The sequence below is a fragment of the Parasteatoda tepidariorum genome, chromosome 8 (genome assembly GCF_982258835.1).
Source record: "Parasteatoda tepidariorum strain Cologne lab strain chromosome 8, Ptep-v5.0, whole genome shotgun sequence".
In the NCBI taxonomy this organism is placed as follows: domain Eukaryota; kingdom Metazoa; phylum Arthropoda; class Arachnida; order Araneae; family Theridiidae; genus Parasteatoda; species Parasteatoda tepidariorum.
In genome coordinates this window covers 3,912,509-3,931,711 of record NC_141762.1, presented here as the reverse complement: position 1 = coordinate 3,931,711, position 19,203 = coordinate 3,912,509, and the positions used below count along the sequence as shown (strand labels likewise).

At 28.4% G+C, this 19,203-nt stretch overlaps 1 protein-coding gene across 1 annotated transcript in view; it reads left to right on the top strand.

Annotated features, from left to right (window-relative positions):
- Nucleotides 1–18,970, top strand: part of LOC122270283 (zinc finger BED domain-containing protein 5-like) — a 30,666-nt gene extending 11,696 nt beyond the window's left edge. The window contains exons 2-3 of the mRNA XM_087149381.1: nucleotides 17,500–17,585; nucleotides 18,919–18,970. Of these exons, the coding sequence (XP_087005507.1) occupies nucleotides 17,500–17,585; nucleotides 18,919–18,970 (138 nt within the window). The remainder of the gene's footprint in view (nucleotides 1–17,499; nucleotides 17,586–18,918) is intronic.
- The last annotated feature ends 233 nt before the right edge of the window (nucleotides 18,971–19,203 follow it).

Sequence of the window (19,203 nt, the reverse complement as noted above, 5' to 3'; positions counted from 1 at the left end):
TTGTATGTCATTATAAATAAGTTTATTAAAAACTTCTTGGGCAAATCCATTTCGGGCAATTGCATAGCTAAAAATATGTGCAAAACGGCAATCATGTTCCTTTCCCTCTTAAATAAATGTTATATTTTTAAAATCATTAAAATTGTATGATTAAATATCAACTTTAATTATTATAAACTTCTCTAAATCCCATTGTGCAGCTCTAGTGTGACGTAAATGAACTACAATAATCTTTAAATTAGCCAGTATAATATCACCTTGCGCACATCCATTTTCGAGACAATCCTTGGTAACTAACAAATCAAGCGCGCTTCAGTACTTCAGTAAGAACGCGCCTTAAAACAAATCCCTCTATTTACGCTTTTACCACAATTTGCTCTTCTGTTTTCATATTGTGCAATCTGACAATTTTATTACGGAAATAATTTAAATCATTATTTCCAAAATTTTCCCGTACATGTAAGTTCATTTGAATTAGCTATTCGCTTTACAGATTTCGTATTGTGTTCTGCTCAGTTTTTTTTTTTTTACATTTTATTTTCTGCTTTTTACGTGATGTTTATTACCTAATGTGTTTTATTTTGTTTCAAAAAAGTTTTTTGAGTGCTCCTCACACTATTGTATTGATATATTTTGCTCTGGCTACATTGATACAATATTGAAAAGCACTCCTTTTTATGGATATAATAGTGTGAGCTGATAAAGAGATTATATCTTTTTTTTCCCGAATTTTTATAAAAAAATTTTTAATTTAACTTTTTTTTTAAATTTTTGCTTTTTTATTTTATTTAAAAAATAATAATAATAATAATAATAATAATAATAATATATATATATATATATATATATATATATATATATATATATATATATATATATATATATATATATATATATATATATATATATATATATATATATATATATATATATATATATATATATATGTATATATATGTATATATATATGCTGGTGTGTATATATGTGAAACAATAGAGAATAAAAATATTTTAAGAAGGGCGCCGATAGGAGGCTTGCCAAAGGCGCCGTTTTCTATAGATATCGATAAGGAAGCTCACTTGATGAAATAATTATTGAAGTCGAGTAATTTTTTAAGAAATTTTTTTTCTGCATATATATTTTGAAATAATGCTTACATAAATGTTTTTATTAACGGAGCAGTAAATTAGAATCTCGTTTCTTTATAATGAACAGTGAAGCTGCCGTTATTAATTACGTTTAAGTAAAAAGACCATTTATTAGTTTTCATCCACTTTTTATATAAAAAGTACAAAAAAAAGACGTTTTTCTCTTTTTGTGAAATATTTTTTTATATAAATAATTAAGCATTTGTCTTTAATTGAGAAATTTATTCACATTAGCAAAATGACTGTGTATAATATAATATTAGCATTTCACATTATGAGTTCGTAAAAAATGCATATTTCCTTCTAAAAGTATTTATAAACTACTTTCCATGTTGAAAGAAAATTTTGTTTTTTATTTCTTTTTTTAATGAAGGAAGAATGGGTTATTTAGTTTTATCCATTTACATTACAAAATAATAATTTTGGTTGAAAGCTAATGATCACAAAAATATAAAAGCCTAAATATCAATTGCTACAAATTCATAGTCTTGGATACAAGAATTAGAGATTTCCAACTAAATACTTATTTCATTTAACTGCTTCATAAGAGAGTAATGATGTCCTTTTAATTTTCTTACGGATGATATTTAGATTACAAAAGTATATTTAGATATGCTTGTTTATTTTTTCAATGGCGTTAAAATTCACGAATTTTAAATTATTTAACAGAAAAACTTGTTTAATGTTACTTTAACTTTGAAACTTTATTTTATTTACGCTTAAGGCAACGACATTGATTTTAGAAATTCATTATTAGTTTGCACGCAGTTTTTAAATATGCATAGAAAGTTCTTAAAGTAATAACAGTTTTTATTTTGCTATTATTTGCATAACTAAAAGTTGTAAGAACATTTATTATTTTTTATTTTATCATTTGAAACTTTATTCAATGCATAATTAAAAACTACCTTTCCATTTTCGGTTTAAAAATCTTTTCATTTCTACAAAAATAAAAATTAGGAGGCTTTGCCCTTTTCTTACTCCGCTCACCAACCCCCGTAATTGCTTATCATTCATCATCGATTTTTTCTTTATTTTCTTAAACTGCAATATTTTTCACAAAACACAGAACATTTTATTTTCAAAACATATAAGTATTGTAGCTTTATGTAAGAACATTTTTTTAACAGTAATGAAATAGAGGATTTAATAAATTTGAAAAATAATTATCTATACTTGAAAAAAATATTTTACTTAAGGAATATAGATTGTGTAACTCAATGAGAAAAAATAATGAGAAGTAATTTTATACGTTAACGAAACTTATTAAAGCTTAAACAGGGAACGGTTTTTATCGTTATTTATTAAGCTTATAGTTTTTAAAAATGTGAAAATAAATAGGGTCTGGTTCATTTAATCGACAATCACTTCATCGACAGGCCATTTCTTCGACACCACTTCATCGACAGACCTTTTCATCGATTAGGTCATTTCGTCGACAGGCCGTTTCCACGACAGGGTCGTTTCGTCGACAGACCATTTCGTCGACATGGTCATTTCGTCGACAGGGTCATTTCGTAGACAGGGTCATTTCATCGACAGGCTCGTCTCGTCGACAAGTCATTTCGTCGACAGGGTCATTTCGTCCACAGTGTCGTTTGTCGATAGGCTAATTTTATCGACAGGTTAAAATTATCGTCAAGTCTATTTGTCAACAGGGTCATTACGTCGACAGGATCATTTCATCGACATTGTAATTTCGTCGACAGGGTAATTTTATCGACAGGGTCGTTTTCGTCGACAGAGTCATTTCGTCTACATGGTCATTTCGTGGACAGTCTAATTTTATCGACAAGTTAAAATTATCGTCAAATCTATTTGTCAACAGGGTCATTTCGTCGACAGGGTCATTTCGTCGACATAGTCATTTCGTTGAAGGGTCATTTCGTCGACAGGGTCGTTTCGTCGACAGAGTAGTTTCGTCGAAATTGTCATTTCATTGACAGTGTCGTTTCGTCGGCAGGCTAATTTTATCGACAAGTTAAAATTATCGTCAAATCTATTTGTCAACAGGGTCATTTCGTCGACAGGGTCATTTCGTCGACATAGTAATTTCGTCGACAGGGTCGTTTCGTCGACAGAGTCGTTTCGTCGAAATTGTCATTTCATTGACAGTGTCGTTTCGTCGGCAGGCTAATTTTATCGACATGTTAAAATTATCGTCAACTCTATTTGTCAACAGGGTCATTTCGTCCACAGGGTCGTTTCGTGGACAGGCTAATTTTATCGCCAAGTCTATTTGTCGACAGGGCTGTTTTCTCGGCATTCGTTTCGTCGACATTCAAATGAATAATGATTTTGAAAAATTGCTTTTCTATAAATGTTATTTTTGCCCTATTTATGTTTCATAACATAACAAACTCTTATACTTACTATTTGTTTTTCTTTTATGTTTGTTTTTAAAAAATTTCTTCCATTATACACCCGGTCTTGAAACTGTAGAACTTTTAAAGATATGAAAACAATTATATTGCATGTATGATATCTAGAGTCTTAATAGTGAATGATAATGTGTTTTGCCATTTAGAAAAAACTCTTTTGCACTTTATATCTCCGATGAAATGGTTTTTAAACTTCTTATGATATATGATTCTTTCATATATTAAGTCATTTTACTCAAATTATATAATAGTATAGCTTTCAAAAAAGTACCTATTCCACCTGAAACTAGTATGCATCTTTAAAATCTACATCACCCCCCAATATTCCCTGTTCATAATTGTTTTTATTAATAATTTTACAAACTATACTATTTACTTTTAAACGTGTTTTTTTTTTGTATAACTGTGTCTTTAAAAATATTTAATATTCTTTAATTCCTGTTTGCACGCGAATAATAAGTATTTAATGCTTTTCAAATCAAAGTTTGATTTTAGCTTAAAATCTGATCATAAAATAAGTTTCTTAAAATTTTTTAATTATATTATGTAAATACTTATTCTTAATTAATAGTAACTTTACTTTTTTTATTACAGTTTTCTGAGCTTTAAAAAATAAAGTTTAACAACAGAAATGGCTACAATATTTCAAAAAAATTTTATGTTCATGGTTGATATTTTATGAATTTTCTTCTAGTATTTACAACTAAATAATACTGTATTTATGTACTAATAATAAGTAACCTATTTAGTGTTAGTTTTATTTCAAGAAATTAAAAAATATTTAAGAAACACACAATATTGCAAATATGCGCATTGCTCGATTGCAATTTAGATATTAAAAAAGCAAATGTTGGTACATCAACCAGAATCTCGTTTAAACTCTACCCAACTAACTACCAATTTATTTATAAAAAACTTAAGTTAAAAAACAATTTTCAGTGCGAAAATCATTTCAATATCAATTAATATCGGATTCAATATTTATTTGATAAGAAAAATTACCGAGAAATGAAATATGCAGTTTTTTTTCCCCCCAGCACTTTTCTTTTTTCTTTCACTTGCTATATCAAGAGGCAGTAACAATAATTATAGTAATTGCTTTGTGGTCTTAATCTATAAGATATAATCTTCAAAAATTTAACAAAAACAATCTTAGAATCATATACGAAAAAAATATCACTAAAACTCCAATTGAACTAAGGATCAATTTTTTCAACGTAATGTAGTACACCAAAAGGAATAAAAAATTTCAAATTAAAAAATACTTATTTTCTGACAATTGCAATATAGGACACAAAGTTTATTTTAAGCAAAGTTTTAAAAATTTAAAAATGTGAAAAAATGTGTTTTTAAAAATGTGAAAATAAATATTAAGAGTGATATCAAGCAACACACAAATCCGCCACTCTTTCGCTACTTTTGATTGACAACAACTTCAGCGCGAGCTTGTAAATTAAAGATCTTCTGAGGAAAAAATAAATTTTCTACAACAATTGATGAATAGTCAATATTTGAAACAAAAAACTTGAAGAAAGACATCGCGAATGACTATTAAATTTGCAATAGCTTTCGAACAAATTGGAATTTCAAAACAAAATTCTTGTTAAGCTTACACATAAATCCACCCTTTCAGCAAATCAAATTTTAACTAAGTTACCTTTCAGCGGACTTCACAAAGAAAAAAGTTAATTACCGCACTCTATGATAATGATATTTCTCCTAAACAAAACCATAACTCTGATAATAAAACAAAAATATATACTTTATTTAAACCATTCATTTGGTAATTTTTCTATTTAAATGGTAACAGTTTACCGGATATTCTAGCTTTCAAAATTACAGCTTTTTTAACCTCACATTTATTAAAAAATATAAAACTAAATTCTAGTAAATTTTTCTGAATAGATATTTTTTATACCATTTTCTAAACTATCATGTTAAAATTACCAAATTTTACCACATTTATCGAATTTCAACTCATATTATAAAATCTAATTTTATTTATTAATCGAAAACATTACCAAACCTCTTCGATAAAAATTACTGAGCTTTTTCCCATAAGGCCAAAAATAAGGTAAGTTTTACAATATTTTGGTAGTTTTGATCAAATTTTCTTTTGTAGCAAACAAATCGATCTAACGTAGTATTTTTATTTTATTTTAACAGTTTCAACTTAACTATCGAAATCTAAATTTTCTCTGTATTTTCTCTACAACTCATCATAACTTTAAACAATAAATCTTATCATTTTTGCGTAGTAAAAAAAAAAAAAAAAAAATGCATATGAAGCAATAATAAAATTACAATTAATTTTCGAACATATTTGAATACCGGTGTTGAGTTCATAATCAAAACTAACCTTTACAGCGTGTTAAATTTCAACTTAGTATTTGCAATTTTGTGTTCTACAGAGCTGCCCGCATGGTATTTTTTACACCAAATTTTGTAGTCAATAATTTTCAAACAAATAATAATTTTTCTATTTCATTGCACTCTCGGTGCCTTTTTCTACAATCGTTCTTAAATTTATTTTATAACTGCCGTTGAACAGCCGACCCAAATGATGCTGTGTGGCCTCGATCGTTATGTCCTTTCATTAACCGCAAACAATAATAGGCTAGAGTAGTACTAATTTTAGCAGTACCAAACTATAAGTGGAATGTATACAGCATTAAAGTGAAGCTCTCTCCATTTTGAAGCCCTCAATCAATTAAAGTTGCCTTACTAATTAATCAAATAAGATCTTAATAGTAATTCTAGTCCCGCAGTGGACTGATCGTTAAGACACGGTTCCCAGCAGATCACCGAAGTCAAGCATCACTGGCTGCTGTCAGTGTGCGGGGGGGGGGGTGACCACTTGGATCAGTCTGCGTAGGGACCGAGGATGTACGGTATTGGTCCTCGTTAAACTGTGCTACCGTAAAGTGCTCGACTTCGCCTGTAGGTCGTCGGGATATCGAAGTGGGGGGTGCCATCACCCCTGCATAGGTGCATAGGATCAAAATGGCGATGGCATGTCTTCGGATCATCCTCAGGGATGTTTCCCAGACCGTTGCCAATAGCCCATTGCGCAGCTCTAGTGCGACGTAAATGAACAACAACAGTAATTCTAAAATTATTAATTTTTAAATTTAAAGTTTATTAATGTACATATTTTTTTATTTGCTTTTGTAATTTTCCCCACCGATCGAAACACTTTTGTTCGAACATTTTGTTTTTGAAATTGAATTTTGAGCTGTAAAAGATTTCTGTGTTAATTACGTTAAAACTGTTTTATAATTAAACTGCAAAATATAAGAATTTGTAGTTTTTGTGTTGTTATACTTTTATTAGTTCATTTATTTATTTATTTTTTTAGGAAAAAAAAGCAATTTAATGGAAAAATAATCACAAATTATTTAAAAAAGTAATTTCATTAAAATGTTAAATAATTAAAATGATCAGCAATATAAGGAAAGAAGTAAAAACTGAAATTGATGTTTTGTGGAGATCCATGCAAAAAAGAAACAAGGTGCTGATAAAGCCTAAAGTTTCTCAAGAACTATCACCAACTTAGCGAGGGATGAAAAACGCATAACCGGACATCATAAATTTTTCTTTTTACCCTACAGAAAGGGGATCCACAATTGCACCTGATCAACAGTTCATCTCTATTCAAAGCAAACTGCAACTTCTTATTCTAAAATAAACGTATGTACTTCTTCTAGTAATCAATATTTAAACATCATGAAAGTCACATTAGTATACTTACAATTTTTTTTAATTTCTAAAATTGCATTGGGTAAAATTGATCATTAAAATCTTCATGATTCTTACGTTGAAGTTACATTAGAATAATAATACATAATGCTTAATTCATATTGAAACATAAAAAACTTAACAATTTTAGATGCTTAGTTCTTACCACATACAAAAGTGTTTCAACTACAAACTACTAATTTTAGAGCATCCATACCTAAAAATATTTAAATTATTGTAATTTTATCGTTATTTAGTCTGAGCAACGAGGAGGTAGTGGGTAAAATTTGTATCTGTTTTTATATAAATAATTCAAAATAATATTTTCATTCAAGTTTTTTAAATACTCTATGATTTACCAGTCTTGTCAATGAAAACACCAATAAAAATGCATCATTAAAGCTTGCACACATTTTCATCAACACCACTGTTATTTGTTCTACAGCTATTGCTTAAGAGCTAATCTGCATATGTTTCTTAGGACGTCACTAAATTATTTTCCTTCTTCAGTATTCATATTTATATGATGCTAAGACTAAGGACAGTAATTATGTATAAACTAACCATACAGGAATATAAAAACACTTTAAGGTAATTTAATGTAAACATATTAAAATCACTCGCTGATGAAAAGAAAAATAAAAAAATTCAGCCTGGGAATTCCTCTGACCAATCCTAAAAATTTCCTTTCATATAAACTTGGAAATAAAAAGGCTGCAGTGTTCACCGAACTTGATACGTGCTGTTTCTTTTTTATCAAAAAAATTTTTCTCTACATCAGAAAATTGAAAGGGACACCGCTTGTTTTGGAAGTTTAACTTAACGTTTGCTATTCATTTTGTATTTCTGCTCAACTACTATAAGACTTAAAAACTGTAAATTACTAAGGTGTGTAGAAAACTATACAGGGATTACAATGGGATAAAAAAATTATCATTCGATAGTTAATTTGAGAATTTGTAACTGCTAAGCTTGATAAGCGAGAAAATATATAGCCAATCTACAGGCTGCAGGAATGCAACTAAGTTGAAATTGGGTATGCTGAAAGGACCAACTTTGATTATAAACTTAACACAGAGTTTTTCTTTTTTTTTTTCGAAGTTCCCATTGGTTTGAAAGTTATTACTGCTTAAAGATTTTCCCCCTATATAATAATTTTTCTATTGGAAATTCATCCATTTGAATGTAGAAAAATTTATCTTTCACGCGTTTTTTTTAACCTCATACACACTTCCCTTGACATAAAAATTTACAAAAAAGAAGAAAAAAAATTAATAAATGTTGCCAAATATAAATTTTAACATTTATATCGACGTTTTAAATAATATTAAGAAAAAAGAGAGATAAAAACTGTTTCGAATATGATCCGGTATATCATATAAGATAATCATTATATATTATTAACAAGAAAAATTATTTCTTATTTTAATTGCTATGGTCTCGCACATTTTGTTCCTAATTTAATTATTTATTCAAGTACATTTAATTATTTTCAAATCAGCTATCATCTAATTTTTGTTAGGATTTATTTAAAAAATATGCTTACGTGAAAATTATAATAGTTATATATTTTACAAACAAAATGGTTTTTAATAGAGTTTTAAGAGCAAAAAAACTTTTAAGAATAAAGGGAAAGAACGGTTTATGTCCACTGCAGCTGGTTCTGAGAAGAAAAAGGCTCACAGACAGAAACTGTTTTACCACAGCACGACGCATCTTTACTGTGTAATAACTCTCTGACATGGGTGAAAGCCCTTGTATAACAAGACGGAAAAGAGAAAAACCTGGTACGTGAAACATTTCATTCCAGCATTTTTTTCGAAAGAAATGAAATATCTGTAACTATCAAGATTTCTTTTATAATTCTGGCATATATATAAAACTGCTTCTTTTCCAAGATAAAGTAGATATTGTTGAAAAATTTAAAAAAAGAATAAGTAAACTCCTCCCCAAAACTAGCTATAACTGAAATGGTTTTACTACCAGCCTTTCCTCTTTTCCGTCTCGCTTTCACCCCTGCTCTCTGAGAGTACCGATTTTTCCCCCCTTGTTTTTTATTTGCTAAACTTAGTAATCTTCAAAATACGACTAATGGCAATACAATCGTAATTTTTATTTAAAAAAAAAAAGGGTGACATAAACAGTTCTCCTCATTTGATCTACAATCATGAATGACAAGCAACTACTGGGATTGACGAGCGAAGCGAACAGGTAACGGAGCCTCCCATTAGAAAAAAAAAGGATACCAAAAAATAATCTATGACGAAAAACTATTATCTGTGAGTTAAATTATACACATTTAGAATCATTCCAAAAATTGGACTGTGGAGGCTCATGAACTGAAGGCAATTAATTTGCTGCAGTTAAGGTATAAATCATGTCGCAATCTAAAAATCATTTTATTAGTGAAATATGTGCATGATGTGTAATTTATCTACTAAGGCGTGTTTTTGAAAAAGTTATTATTAGCATCAAACATTATTATCCGAATTTTACTAATAAACTAATAATAATTTTACTAACTAATTTTAAAATAGTTCCTCTAATTAAAAGGGAGGTCTGAAAATGATTTCCTTCTGTAGCATGAAAATTGCCATTTATAGGCAGCAAGAAATACCGCTTTATTTTTTTTATCTGTTCATGGTTTAAAGAGCTCCACTAATAAGTCCTAATTACAAACTAATTTTATTTCATCTAAATAATTATGCCTTTTCTGGAAGATTAAGATTCAGTATCTTCAGCTATAAATTGGAAAGTACACTAATATTTCAACTGGATAAAAGTCAAAATTTCGGTACTCTTAAAGTTCTTTTTCGATTTCAATCAGGTTCCTCCCACTAACTCCAGAGATTTAAAAACATTTTACACATACTTATAGTTCTTAATCCCCAAAAAATTATCTGCAAGAAATCTTTTTAATGCCTGAATAGGAAACATTTTTTCCAAATCAGCATTGAAAATAATTAAAGGTCGTGTGTATATAATTTTGCATTGCTACTGCAAGTTATGTTTCTTTCATTATTCAATAGTTACTGGGGAAGGAGTAATTTTTCATGTGTCTTTTGATTTAAATATTAAATCGTTTTAGGAGAAGAAAAAAATTATAGCTTTTTTTAAACTATGCTATGACTCTTGTACTATTTTCCGCTTTAATTAGAGTAATATTCAAGTCTTCAACTTAATTATATGATAAATTTAACTATGAAGCAATATTGAAAGGGAGAAAATCTTAATGTTTATTTTAGTCTAATTTGATATTAAAACAATTGACTTTAAAATAAAATTTTCCAAATAAAATAATTCTAATTTTTAAAAAAAAACTATTCTACTCTTTAATTGGTTAATGTAAAATTAAGTTGCTTAATTTTGTATTAAAGATTTTTCTGATTGATACATTTTATGCTATAATACAATCGCAACACATGAGTTATAGATTTTTCCTCAGCTTTTCGAAAACTTACTTATCTCATTCTCTAGTAAAAAGCTACACCTATCAATTTACAGACAATTTTTTTTTTTTTTGGCGAGATTCTAGAGAATCAAAAGCAAAGCAACCCTACACCTTATCTCTTCAGAGAAGCATGCTGTTAGGAATTGTTTCACTTGAAACTTATGTTTTCTTGCGAAAGATATATAATGTAAGAAATTTTCAACAGCAAGATAAAAAGTCTCGGGTCTTTTGTCAATAATTTTGTGCTTTTAGCCTTCGTTTATACATTTTAATATATTATATATCAAGCCGTAGATAAGATTTTCTTTCGGCAGAGATTTAAATTTGTAATACATAATATCGCATTTCTTAACAATTACAAATTCGTAATGATCTTATCTTGCATTTATCTTCAATTTATAACGGTATAATCATATAACTATTTAAGATTATTTTAATAGTATTGATAGAAATGTTTATTAAAAACTCATAGGGAAAAATTTACCATTTAAATTTTCAAATCAGTTTCCTGAGGGTTCATTTAACTTAAGTTTGTGCAGTAGAGCTGCATTTTGCACCCATATTTGAATTATACTTCCAATTTTCCGGACCTTTAAAGTTAGAAATGCAAACAGATTTATTTAAATTTTCGATAAATATCTTTCATTAAAATTTATTTAGCTATTTGAAAAAATATATTTTTGTAGATATCCCTATTTTACAAGAGAAACTATTTTTTGACAATTATTTTCTTTTCGGGAGGTGTTTAAGCCCCCCTCCGTATTTTACTCCCTGGTTACGGCCCTGTAATAAATGATAGGCTATTGAGTTTTAAAAGTGTATCAATATATTTTAGCTATGCTTTTCATAAAACAGAATTTTACTTAAATTAGTGATAAGTAAAGAAAACGCTAGTAAAAATTTTACTGTAAATGAGAAATATAAAAAAAAAGAAGAGCAGGCGAAAAAATCATCAAAACATCATAGGGGAAACAGTATTTTCCTGTAACACATAACAGTTTTAAATGACAATATATTCAGTACAACTTAGGGTGAGAAAAAAAAATATGATTATCATTAGAACAATTGTTATATTTTTCTCAGGAATTTTTAAGAAGCTCACCAAAAATTAAGTAATTGATTTTCAAACTATTTTACTCCTTTTAATTTAGGCATAGATTTCTTTTTGAGTTATTGAGTTCTTTTTTTACAGAAATTCTTTTTAAAAAGAATTGTATAATAAAAAACAGAATAATATAAAAAAGAAAATAGATTAATTCAAATTACTCTATTTATCCCAACATAAGGAAAAGATTTGCGTATCACGCAGCTCATTATTTGATGCTTTCATATATTACACTCAATCTCTTACCAGATAAATATCAAGTATCATAAAAAAAGAACAACAACATTCATTTTAAAAGTAATTTTTGTTTGAACTAGAAAGGGTTACTTATAAAAAAGCTTTCTTCATAAAAGTTTAAAGCATAAAAAATCAACTTTCTTTATTAATTTTTTTAAATAAAAAAAGAGTTTTTAATTAATTAAAATAAAACTTTATTTATTTGTTCTATAACATTTTAATTTGTTAATGTAAGATTTGCCGTAGTGGATAGTGGAATATCCACTACGGCAATTTTAGTGGAATATTTTTGCTGTGTAAATGAAAAATAAATATACAGTATAATTTTGATTTTCATTTATATTCTGTACTAAAATTTAAAATAAAAAATTCTGTACTAAAATTTCATTTAATCATTTTATCAGTAATCATATTATCAGTAAATCAATTAATTGTAATATGGCTAATATTTTAAATTTCGATTAATAAAAATTCCAAATATTTTGTTATTATTAAAAAACGAATTTTTAAAAACAGAATTTCTTCAGTAATTCAATATTACAATTTACAAATATGACCCCAAAATTTTTTGAAAAAAAAAAAAAAAAAAAAAAAAAAATTGAGTTTATTTTACTGGACTTTTGTTCTAACCATTCAAAAAATTTAAACAGATTTTATTAATACAAAATTCTTAAAACCCTTTTAAATATTTTGAATCCTGTTTTTAAAAAGTAAATGATTAAACAGAGATTTTACGTTAAAATAAACATTAAATATTAAATAATTAAATAGTTGAAAACGATTTATATGACTTAAAAATGTTCTATTTTAACATTTATTATAACACAATACTTCAATTGTAATTAAAGTTTGCAAATAATTAAAATAAAGTATGTTTCATAAGAAATCCTTACTTTGAACTAAACAAATGCTGCCATCTATTATTAAAATAATAAATTTTTAGGAATCATGTAACATTAAAAATAAATATATCTTTTACTTAATAAAAGAAAAGTCTATATTTTAAAATACATGTTTAATACTACAAATTAAACATTTTATAATAAGCAATTAAAATTAAATAAAAAAAACATTTTCCAATAAATTTAAGAATTGTTCTAGTTATAAATTATTATCTTTTAATTTTTAAGGGAATTAGTTTTAAGTTTTATCGAAAATATTTACTTCAAAACAAAGATTACATAGGAATTTTAATTTTATACTTCGAGAAATGATTTTTAGAATAAAAAATTCTTATGAATATTTATTTTAAATCGAATTTTTAATCGAATTATTTTTTAAAAATACTTAATATGCAATTCCCGAATTCATATTTAAGTTATAGCAAATTAATAAAATTCTAATTTCTTAACATTCAATGTAAAAGTTCTGCAAAATTTTTTAAATCGTATTATGCTAAATATTTTATGGATTCTATTCTTCTCCTATCTTTTTTCAAATTTTCCAGTAATAACAAATTTTTTTACCAACTCAACGCTTTCACATTATCAATCAATCAATCCATTGTTACCTTACAATTACTAATGGTATACAACGAAAGTTCTGTAACCAATCAATAGCAAAAGGCCAAATAACACTTTTATTTTTCAGGCCTGTATAAGTGACGAATTATACTGCCGCCTCTTTAAGATAAAACATGGGGAAAAACAAAATCGAAAAAATTTGCTTAATATTTTATTCTTCGATTATCTTTTTAAATTTTTTCCCATCTAAAATTATCCAATTTAATCCATTAAAATCGTATACATTCATTATACTTGGTTTACAGAATTTCAAAGCGCACTTTTTAGCATTCTGAAACTTTTTCTTGAGATGAAAACCACCGGTATTCAAACTCTTTGCTATTCATGTCATCCTTTATCACAGGCAATTTTCAGAAAATAAATAATGACTGTTCTGGACACACAATTCTGGAGAACACTCCACTTATAATGATAGTTGCAGTCAAAAAAATATCCGAAGAGTCGTCTTCTTCCTTTCAGGAATGACAATTTTAAAAGGTCAAGGTATTTAAACACGAAGTTAGCTGTGAATGCATATATAGTGCACATTAATTTTATAAATTAAAAAAAACATAAGCATTTTTTTTAATTAAATTTTTTTTTTAGAAAGCTTATTGAGTTTTAGAAAAAAATAACGATTTCATTCGACATTTCCGTTACAAATACTTGTACTTCTTCCCTAAAAAAGTAACGAAATTACAAGTAAAAGTACTAAATTTAAAAAGCAACGAAGTACAAGTAAAAGTACGTACTTTTTGCTTGTACTGGCGGTACAAGTAACGAAAGTAAAAGTACTGCCATATATGGGTTCAAGGTTCAATTCCAGCAGTATTTGTTTATTCTTTCTTTGAGTAGTTTTTTTTTTAAATCGTTCCAGGTCTCCTTTAATATGGCAACGAATTTTAAGCCTTTTCAGAATTCAATATTACTGGTATATGCGGGAAAATTTTGCCCATTTTCCAAATGTTCTGAAGCGTAAAGGCAAAGGGTTCGATTCCAGCAGTACTTCTGAACTTAACTTTCATTCTGACTTTGTGATGCTCTTATGTGTTTTATGGCATCACTGCGGACTGATCGTAAAGGCACGTACTCTCCTTTAAAAAAAACTAAACTCAGTGGCGCGACAGCCCATAGAGGGCCAAGGCCTACTGTGCCCATCTCAGTTTTCCTGACCTTGGGCTCTGGGGTGCAGGAGCAGATGTTACGGTCAGGTGGTCAGCCGAACGCGGAACCCCCAGTGTTTAGTTCCCAAGCATGCTTGGTACTCATTTATCGACCCACTGAAGGGATGAAAGGCTGAGTCAACCTTGCCCGGCCCGAGGATCGAACCAGGGACCTGTGGCACGACAGCGCGAAGCGCTACCGCTCAGCCACCGGTCGTCTTTTTTTTTTTTTTTTTTTGTTGGTTTAAGATAGAGAAATTCTAATGGCATATTTAAATACAGAAGAAAATCTCCCTCAAATTCTTTACATACAATGTGACCGTAGTGTAAAATATCAAAGAAATATGAGCATAGAAATAATGACTATGACATTAGAATGACGTCTCTCTCAGTATTTAAAGTGAGAAAAATTAAATAACTAAGAATTTGGAAACTGGGTTACTCTTTAAGTCGGTTGAGGGATGAGGTAGCAAAAAAAAGGAGAAAAAGTGGCCAGTATTGGCTTTTAAGAAAGCAAAACGCCGATGTTTTTCTTTTTAAACCGAGAATCGTACTAAAATCTTGAACAGAATACAGAAAGGAACACGATTTTTTAGAGCATTTCTAATAACTATTATTTTAAGATACTAGTTGTAAGCTAATTTCATAATTAGTATTTAAAAAGCAGATTTTCTTATTATGATTTTTTTAACTAAACTAAACTAATTGTAAACAATAGAAAAAAATATATATTTGAAAAGTTTTTTTTTTTGTTTTTTTTTGCTGAAATCTAAGTAAAAAAAGGAAATGCATAGATGCGCATAAATACGTTGTTTTAAATGTTTATTTTTATATGCTTACTTTTTGTAGCGTATAGCTTTTGTATTAATTTATCCCACATTGGTGTTTTGTGGGGGGAAGAAAAAGTCAACATAGGCAGGGAATCATTGACCATGAAAAATATCATACATATGTTTTTTAATATTTACTGTTCTTTCTTTTTTATAAATAACGAAAATCAAATTTTTTTTCAGAAGTTTTTCTCCTTTAAACTGATAGTAAAAATCATAAGGGCCCTTTTTTCTGAAAAGTAAGTAAACATAAAGCAATTGATGTGCATTCATCAGCCTTGTAGAAAAAATAATTAATGAATAAACAAAAATTATGCATAAAATTATTAAGATCTGAGAGTTACAAATATAACCTAAATTTTACATTGATCCAAAACAATTGGAAAACCATACCAAACCATACCATACGGAAACCAATAAGTAGATTTTTTTACTATTTCTTTCATTTATTTATTCAGGCGTTTATTACCTTAATCTGCACATGCCCGTTTCCAAATTTTAATTGAAAAGGACATTTTAATTTAAGCTATTATTTTGTGCACTATCTCTTGCAGATAAGTGTATTGTAAGCAATTTATGTCAATTTCAGTTTATGATTAAGCATAAATTTATTTAAAAAATGATATCGCTTCACACCCCGATCTTTTTCCTTTTTTGCCAACTTCTTTTTTCTCTAGAACCTCAATGGATAAAGTGTATTGTTATTCCTCCAAAACGGTCTGAAGCGTGGATGTTGCATGTTCAAATCCAGCTGTAACTCCGGATGCTTCGCTGTGCTATCGTGCTTTTTTTGTGTATTTGTGACCTTTATTTGACAAAGCTTTTCTGTTTTTTAAAATTGACAAAATCTTAAAAGCATTTCTTTGTATTGAGCACACAAGCCTGCTTATGTATACGTAGTAATAAATATTCTTCCTGTATGCGACGAATTCATAAACTTACTAATTCTTCAAACCAATCCTAACTAAATTAGTCTAACTGAATATAACTAAACTGATTTTCTAAAAAAAAATATACGCCACTTATTTAAGCTTGCTCGCCTAGTTCCTTACCATGACTTCCACTTTATGTATTTCTACAGCCTCATTTTCCTATATATTATTTATCTTCCAGAGTTCAGTGTATGGAATCTTCATACACTGAAACCATTAATGTCACACCAATGTCATAATAAACCATACCATCTTTAAGTTTCCCCACATAACTAGTTTCCTCTTCATCGAGGGAGCTCTTATCCTTTTTTTGTTTAAATCTCCTTGCTACCCAGAATAAAAGTGAATAGCATAGATATTCTTAACACTGCTACCTAGTGATGACAGATATCGTAGGTCGTATAAAGTGGTTTCTTAAAAAAGTCCCTTATATTTATGCGCATGTCTAATCGTTTTCCCATAGTATCTTATATTCAATTTTATTACAATAATTACTTTTATACAAGATGGGAAAACTATACAGAGTGCTTATTATTTTCTTTTATAAAACTAATAAGACCTTAAAGATCTCTCAGTCAATTTTTTTAAACAAAACAAAAAATAATAAAATAAAAAAATAAGTAGCATTTTATGATTTATCAAAAATTGAATTTTATCATTAATCAAAAAACATTTTATAATTTATAAAATTGCATTTTAAAGTCAATTAAATAACGTTTTATAATTTAACAAATTACATTTTATAGTCAATCAATAAACATTTTTAAATTTACAAAAATACATTTTATAGTTAATCAAATAACATTTTATAATTAAAATTCTCTCAGAAGATCAGAAAAGAAAAACTTATTTTTTGCATTCTACATTTTGATAACGTTTTGGAGCATACGATCTAGAGTGCGAGTTCATTCTGAGTATTCTGTTCTATTATTCTTTTTTTCAATTATTCTATTCTTTGCCTAGTCAAAACTGTTATTGAATTGTATAACCTAATTTTTTCTTTTACAACAGATGATTATGCTTCTGTCAGTAATTGTGCCTTCGGCTCCCTGGACAACCTGCAATTTTACTCCTCAGTCTTTAAAAGCTAACTTCACGTGAGTTTCAATTTAATTTTTGAACACTTGTGTGTTATGTTGTAAGCAATTTAATTTTGAATAAATACTTTGATAACTTAGTTTTAAAGTGCTACGACTTAACCAAAATAAAGCATTATTTGGCTTCACTCACAATATGGCCAGAAAAGTACTTTCAGGTATAAATGAAAACCATATCCTACCTGAACAATTTTAACGATGTGATTTTTTACCTCAAGGGCAAAACAAAATAAATAAATGGAAAATTTTTTAACTTTACTTTTTTTATTGTCTTCTATCGAAACACTTTTATAAAGCAACAAAAATATTAAGGTTTCTATTCTTAAAGAGACGATGCCTCAAGTGTCTTGCAGGAAACAAAAATAAAGCTGCTAAAATATTTAGGATTCTCAATTTAAAAATATTTCACTAACGCATTCGCTTAAACTCTTAAAGATAAACTAGACAAGTTAAAAATACGGACATTCATGGTTTAAAAGAAGCGAAATTAGTCAATAAAATAAAAAACTCTTCTAATCTTTACAATTATGTTAGAGCCGTGATTGATCAGGGGATAGGGCGTTCACCTTTTAAAGAAGTGAACTGGGTTTGAATTCCAGTAATGGCTGGTCAATACGAATTCCTCATCCTGCTTGCACAGACAACTGTGCTGAGGTAAAAACGCCGTGGTAGAGGGATCAAGGGTTGGAGCCCCCTTCCCAATTCTTCTCCATGTAACGTAAATGCGGGTTAGTTCCATCCAAAATTCCTCCTCGAAGCAAACATTTTGCTCAATACTTGATCAAGGAGTTCCCTAGTCCTCTGGATTGGGTTCAAAATTACAAGGCTACAGAGTTGAACAATAATCAGAAACCCAGAAAGTTGGGAGTTAGCACCAGGTTCCACGCCTTCGGGCGAAGAGTTCATTCAGGAGTAAGACTAGAAACGTCTCCGTGCTTAAAATCGAGACAACCTTTAATGTGTGCTAAACGCAAACAGTGAATTCTTTTTCAGTCGCTTTATCATTTGCTATTATATCTTTCGTTACTCTAACTAAATATATTGCAGCAAAACTTCTCAAAAAGGACAAACTATTAATTTAAAATTTATGAAATATTTAATGTTAATAACTGCACATGAAAATTGGGAAATACATTTTTGTCATACAATCGCAAAATAGCACTCTTGCTCAGGATTGTTTACCTCCTTCTCCCAAAAATGGCGAAATAGTATTGTCGGATACCACGTGATGAAGGCGGGACCTTGTGTCAACTCCTGGTTAACGAACTATAACCTTGTTCATAAATCAAATAGCTTAATAGCATAATGTAACAAGTAACTATTATTCTTGCAGAAAGTACACCTATTTCATGATTCCCTCTTATGATTACGATGCAACAAGATAATATTATGCTTAATTTTCTTAGCTTAAGTTATGTAAAAATATTTGCTTATTAACAAAAATCGCTCTCCGCATAAGAGAGCTGGATGAAAGATTTTCGGTGCTAGTTTAGAGTGGCGATTAACATTTAATTAAGACAAAAATTCAAAAAGTATTAAAAAGTTTTCATGTTAGTACTAGAGCGTGTGAATTGACACAAGCTAAAATAAAAACAGTATTACGCAGATTTAGTTAATT